The 6639-nt window shown below is 37.2% G+C and overlaps 1 protein-coding gene across 1 annotated transcript in view; it reads left to right on the top strand.

The window, feature by feature from the left end:
- Positions 1 to 2562, top strand: part of LOC107556831 (uncharacterized) — a 25663-nt gene extending 23101 nt beyond the window's left edge. The window contains exons 3-5 of the mRNA XM_016240063.1: positions 718 to 953; positions 1094 to 1278; positions 1593 to 2562. Of these exons, the coding sequence (XP_016095549.1) occupies positions 864 to 953; positions 1094 to 1278; positions 1593 to 2172 (855 nt within the window). The 5' untranslated portion in view covers positions 718 to 863 and the 3' untranslated portion in view covers positions 2173 to 2562. The remainder of the gene's footprint in view (positions 1 to 717; positions 954 to 1093; positions 1279 to 1592) is intronic.
- The last annotated feature ends 4077 nt before the right edge of the window (positions 2563 to 6639 follow it).

Here is a 6639-nt window from a genome sequence, read left to right as displayed (position 1 = left end):
TAGTAGGCAAATATTTTTTCAAAATGCACTGAAAATCTAAACCTGAGAAACAGTAATCTAAGTTTTAATAAAATGATTTACAGTGATGCTGTTTGCTAGCTAGTATGCTGACCATCCAATCAAAGGACGAGAAAATGATGACGTTATCGTTAGCCAGCTAGATGGCCCTGGTGCTGCCAACTCGAAATCTGATTGGTTAAAGCAACGGTTTCATTGCCATTGATTTAAGCTAACAGACGCCTGCACTGTTGATTCTGAAGGCCTTAAGGCAGATTTCTTTGACCCTGGCAACACGATTACTGAAATATGATTGGATAAAAAGCTCTAATATAAACATACACTGCTGGAAGCAGCGCAACCAAGAGAAAAGCTATGAAATGAAGAGAATAGACTATTGGAAATAATTGAATACACATTCATGGAAAAATATATTAAAACTAAATTTTCTGATTTTCTGATAGTATTTAGGCCAGCAGAGAAGGCTTTGCTGGCCCTGACGGCCCACCACTGCACTACATATATATAATGAAGCAACCATACCTTCCATACCTTAGATGACATCCATTGTGTATACTCAATGAGTGTTAGGTCAACCTTAAATCTATATTTACCTATACAGTGTTTCTCCACATGTTCAATTTTCTATTGTGTAGTACTAGCAAAACTTTGGTACTACTCAATGAAAAATTTTTTGTTTTGTTGCACTTTATGCAATAGGTTCAAGGGGTAGACCAAGCTTAGACGTGACTAGGGAACAGCTGTAGCTGTTGCTCAAGCAGGGGTTCAAAGCAAAGGCCATGGCAAGGATGCTTGGATGCTCAACCTCCTACATGTACCACAAACCCCATGCCCTAGGAATATGAATGAGGGACCAATTTACCCAAATTGATGATGATGATCTCGAGCAGTGTGTACGAAGGCTTCATCGGCAGTATCCCAAATCAGGTTATGAGGTGTATATATATATATATGAATGTCTCACTCAATCTCGGTTGCAAGATTTTTACTCTGCTTGTCAACATTGTGTGGCATCATTGTTCCTAATCAAACAAGAACAAGCACTCTGTTTTCACAATTTTCTGTTTCACAACAGATGATGCAAGGATACCTGTCAGCTGAGGGAATACATGTACAGAGACAACGTGTGCGTAATATGCTCAGTAAAATTAACCCAGCAGCAGCAGCTGAACGGTGGAGCTGTGCTGTTGCAAGATGGACATACTCTGTCCCGCTTCCAAACAGTCTTTGGCACATAGATGGGCACATGCGCCTTATAAGGTATTAACTGACAAGTTTTGTCTGTACACTTAAATCCGTTGTACATGCACTCTTTCACTCATACACACTTTATCACACACAAACACATTCACAATTACAGTAGCAACACAATCTCTTCTCTCTCTCTCTCTCTCTCTCTCTCTCTCTCTCACGCACACACACAAACACACACACAGTTTCTGTCACATTCAGTTGTGGTCAAAAGTTTGCATACACTGCAGAATGTGCAAAATTAAATTTTTAACTAAATTAAGAGATCATGAAAAAATTAGAATAATTTTTAATTTGAATAATTGAATAATTTATGTACACAGATGGGGAATAGTGACACACGGAGGGATTGACGGACACTCACGAGTCATCACTTACCTAAGAGCAAACCTTGATAACACTGCTTTGACAGTGTTGGCCAGTTTTGTTGGAGCAACATTTCAGTATGAACTCCCATCCAGAGTGAGGTCTGACTGTGTTGGAGAAAACACACAGGTTGCTCTGCTTATGAATTTGATTTATGGTGATGAACGGAGGAGTCACATCACTGGAAGATCAGTACACAACCAGCGTATCGAAAGGCTCTGGAGAGATGTTTTTACCCAGGTAATTCAATACTTCTACCACCTGTTTTATTTCTTTGAGGATGAGCAAATTCTGGATCCAGACAATGACATACACAGATTCTCTTTACAACAAGTTTACCTGCCAGCCATGCAGGAAAGACTGGACACTTTCAGAGCAGCATGGAACAGTCACCGGCTACGTACTGAATCAAATCGTACACCCAACCAGATATGGATGGAAGGTATGGTTGCTAACTGTCAACAGGACACAACAGCCATTAACCATGTTTTCAGCCGGGTCCCACATAATGAAGAACTGGAGACCATGCTGGGGTGATATGGAGTCCAGCTAACTCAATTGGAAGTTAATCAGGATGACCTTGAAAGAGCTGTAGTAGTTACTCGACCACAAATTAACTTATACTTTAACAAATTAAAATACTTAAAGCTACACTAACAAGAATTACTGACCTGAAGGAAAAATATTTGACCTGCTGCAGAGAAATTACCAGATTCCTACACTAGGCTGAAAATATGTACCACTCGAGTATTCCGCCATTAGGGTAAAATACTGTAGAGTGTTTGAGAGATTTAATAGTACCGTACTGCATGCTAGTTAAATTTCATGACTTTATTTGTTCACGTGTAACCATGACATTTTAATCAAGATGCTATTTGAAACATTAAATTTTTTTTGCAATAAAACAACTGCATTGTAGTTCTTTAAAACCATTGCTTTTAGAAAGGTTTTTTTAAAACACTAACTGCCTCTGCTTAGAAAAATAAATCCGACATTTTGTATACATCCCCTAACCTGAAAGAACAGAACCAGTTTGTTAACAATAGGTATAAGTGACTAGAATAAAAAAAAGTTTTCAGAACTCCAGCATAGAAAAATTGTAGTAAGAGTCATTTTATAGATACACACTTCTCCTAAACTGTGAGAACTGAACAGAAAACCAGTTTAACAATAGATCTAGAAGCTCTAGATGACTTCAGAAGAAATGTATCAAAGTGATAAACTGATTAAGTAAATTAGTCTCCAAACAACACACAATTTAATCCTTGAGTCACTTAAGACACAACAGCCATTAATAATGTTTTCAATTGGGTCCCACCAAATGAACTGAAGACCATGCTGGGGCTGCATGTCACAAGTCATTCTTAGGAAAGCCAAAGGTTGGAGCCTGCAGTATCCCATCAGTCATGTATGTTTTGAAGTCATCATAGCTGTTGTGAAGTGGCAGTCTGAGTATTATTAGACCCGTATTGGCCTCAGGATATATTCGTTTGTAGTCTGAAGTTCCATGTAGAAACTGGAGTTGGGGAGGTTGAGAAAACCCCAGTGGAGGCACGGCTGATGATCCTGAAGCAAATTCAAGGACCATCTCCATTGTTGGAGGACTGCATTCTCCTTCTACAAACAAGTTAAACGCAAGTAAAATAAAAAAAAATGTTTTACCTTAAAATAAAAGTGTTGGATTAAATAAAACCCTGTTATTTCATCACTAACATTTCAAAAAAATAAAATTTTAAAATTGAAAAATAAATTTGACAATTTAAAAAACTTAAGGCCTGGTATGGGCTTGCTCCACCTCCGTTAAATGAATTTATGAAACAGGACAGATTGTAGTATTGGTACTAGGTTCCAATCATCATTAGAGGGGACTGCGAGGTGCCATATAGGCGAACATCTTTTAGACACAGTATTGTCTGTAACGGGGAGTAAATATTGGAATAGCTTACCGCAGTCAATAAGACAATGTTTACCTTTTGTACCTTTAAAGATCATCTTAAAAAGTGGCTTATGATAAATCAGTTGTTTAAACATTTTCCTTTTTAAACACATTTTAAATGTGTTGGGGTTTAGTGTCTTATGTAGTGTTGTATGCAGGGATTGAAATTAACTTTTTCACTCACCAGCCAATTTGGCTACTAAATTTTTAAGTTACCGGCCATTCATAATGTCTACTAGCCGAAAAAAAGACAGAAATACACCAACAGTTTGAGGCCGTCTACACTGCGCATGACAAAGCAACCGTTGCAAATCTTTTTGTCAGTACTGGGGTGTGCGATATTGACAATAATATCTCAATATTTTCTGTGATTTTATCGATAAAGATAATTAGGCGATATTTTGCTGAGTGTGTTATTGTGCTGATATCTTAAAGGGGTCATATGATGCGATTTAAATTTTTCCTTTCTCTTTGCAGTGTTACAAGCTCTTGGTGCATAAAGAAGATCTGTAAAGTTGCAAAGACTAAAGTCTCAAATCCAAAGAGATATTCTTTATAAAAGTTAAGAGTCAACCACACCTACCCAAAATGGCTCGTTCTAACACGCCCCCACATATCTACGTCACGATGTGGGAAGATTTGCAGAACACCGCCCAAATGTTCACGCAAAGAAAGAAGGCATAACTTTTATTCTCGCTGTAGTATTGTTGCTGTCGCCATGTCGTGAAGGCGCTGCGTGTTTCGTTGTGAAAGAGAAACTACTTTGTTTGGCCTTCCAAAAGAGGACGATATCTGCTTCGTCATGCCTGGAGCTGATCCGTGCTGGTCGCTGAGGAAATACATCAACTTTTTTTTAATTTAAATAATTTGCCAATGATGATTCAAACGCAAGTTTTGAGCAGTGTAGAGTTGGGCTTGTTTGTTGTTTCTCCGATCACAAATGCAGACATGGTTTTATGTTTACGCGATGCAACGCAATGCGTAAAAAGACAGTATAAGTCATTATAATCCATAATTATGTCCCCACTGGATGCAACAAATGCCTCGTTTGTAATGTGTTTTTATTGGTTTTGTCTTGTCTAGTGATGTCCGGATCGCAAACGAATCATCCTATTTAACCGGTCGAACCAGTTCACCAAATCGAACTGAATCGTTTGAAACGGTTTGCGTCTCCAGTACGCACTAATCCACAAATTACTTAAGTTATTCGGTTTATAAACGTGCCTGACACTCCCTCTGACGCAAAATAAATATCCCGAGTTATTCAGTTACTCCTAACAGTACATTGACTGAACTGCTAAAAGAGAACCGATGATGGGATGTGCACGAGCAGAGCAGCTGGACTGAGTCTCGTCCTGCAGGGAGACAGCATCACAGTATGTTAAGGGGCGTAACATTTCTGTCACACGCTTGAGGAAAATAAAACGTATATACGTATAACGTATATCATAGGGCCCTAAAATTTTTATTTTGTTAAACTTTTAATAAATTGTTGGTAAATTGGAAAAGTTTAATTATTTCAATTAATTAGACATGATTTTTGATTACTAAAATTTTATTTAACCATTAAAATAGTCCAATTTTTTTTTTACGGAATTTGGGGAAAAAATAAAACTGATTTCATAGGGCCCTATATAAATGTTCATTAACATGCTTTGTCCCTAATAAATAAACAAATAGACAAATAATCTAAACCATAAACAGCATATTCATTGAAATAATGTAAACTGAATATAAAATACACAATTTAATAACATTTTATTTTATTTTCATATTTTTTCAGCTACTTGTCAAGGCAACATATACCAGTCAAAACTTTGGAAAACATTATTTTGAATACTTTTGATAGAAGCCTCATATGTTTGATCAAAAAAAGAAAAGGAAACTGTAATATTGTGAAATATTATTACAATTTAAAATAATGGTTTTCTATTTTTGCACAAATTCTAATGTGATGCATACCTTCAACATACAGTGGGTACGGAAAGTATTCAGACCCCCTTAAATTTTTCACTCTTTGTTATATTGCAGCCATTTGCTAAAATCATTTAAGTAAATTTTTTTTCCTCATTAATGTACACACAGCACCCCATATTGACAGAAAAACACAGAATTGTTGACATTTTTGCAGATTTATTAAAAAAGAAAAACTGAAATATCACATGGTCCTAAATATTCAGACCCTTTGCTCAGTATTTAGTAGAAGCACCCTTTTGAACTAATACAGCCATGAGTCTTTTTGGGAAAGACGCAACAAGTTTTTCACACCTGGATTTGGGAATCCTCTGCCATTCCTCCTTGCAGAGCCTCTCAGTCCCTCCAGAAGCAGATGGTCTGGTTCTCCTGTTGCCGTCTGTTGCTTCCCACTGGTGAGAGAAACACTTCAAACAAAGACGACAAATCTTTGGCCTGAAGTGGCTTTTCAAGGTTAGTAAAAATGTCTTCAAAAACATGAGGTTGACCCTTGATTTCCCCAAGCAGACCCAGGGTTTGTAACCCATCCTCAAACCTATAAAAAAAAACAAAGAAAAAATGCGGTAACTTTACTAGAAAAAAAAATAGCAAAGTAATGCTCTTGGAAGATAGGGGAGTAATTGTAATATAATTATATTATATAATTAATTCCATATAGCAGTGGTTCCCAACCCTGGTAGCCTACTCACAGCACTGGACATTTTAGATGTCTCCCTAATTAAATGCCTGATTCAACTGGGCTTGGCAAGTGTTCATGTAAACGTGGTCAGTTATGAATTGAAGGGATCCTATAATGTGTATATATACCTTTTAATTTTTAATGCGTAATGTTGCTGTTTGAGCATATAAAAGGCCTGTGAGGTAAAAAGCTCAAAGTCCACTCCAAAAGGAAGATATTCTCTTTAAGGGAAAACACTTCAAGAACTACAACAAACAACTTGGGACTAGGCTTGCTGCGATAGACGGTGTTGACGGTGATACCGGTGTTAAGCCGCAACACCGGTTATGTCACTTGCCCACTGCGGCACTGACCCCCACTGTCGTTTTGATTTTTTATAGAAATAAAAATCATTTAGTTCAGTAAAAGAACAGAC

The sequence above is a fragment of the Sinocyclocheilus grahami genome, unplaced genomic scaffold, assembly GCF_001515645.1.
Source record: "Sinocyclocheilus grahami isolate Dianchi unplaced genomic scaffold, SAMN03320097.WGS_v1.1 scaffold579.1, whole genome shotgun sequence".
NCBI classification, from domain to species: domain Eukaryota; kingdom Metazoa; phylum Chordata; class Actinopteri; order Cypriniformes; family Cyprinidae; genus Sinocyclocheilus; species Sinocyclocheilus grahami.
The sequence above is the reverse complement of the archived record's forward strand: the minus strand, read 5'-3'. Positions and strand labels throughout refer to the sequence as shown.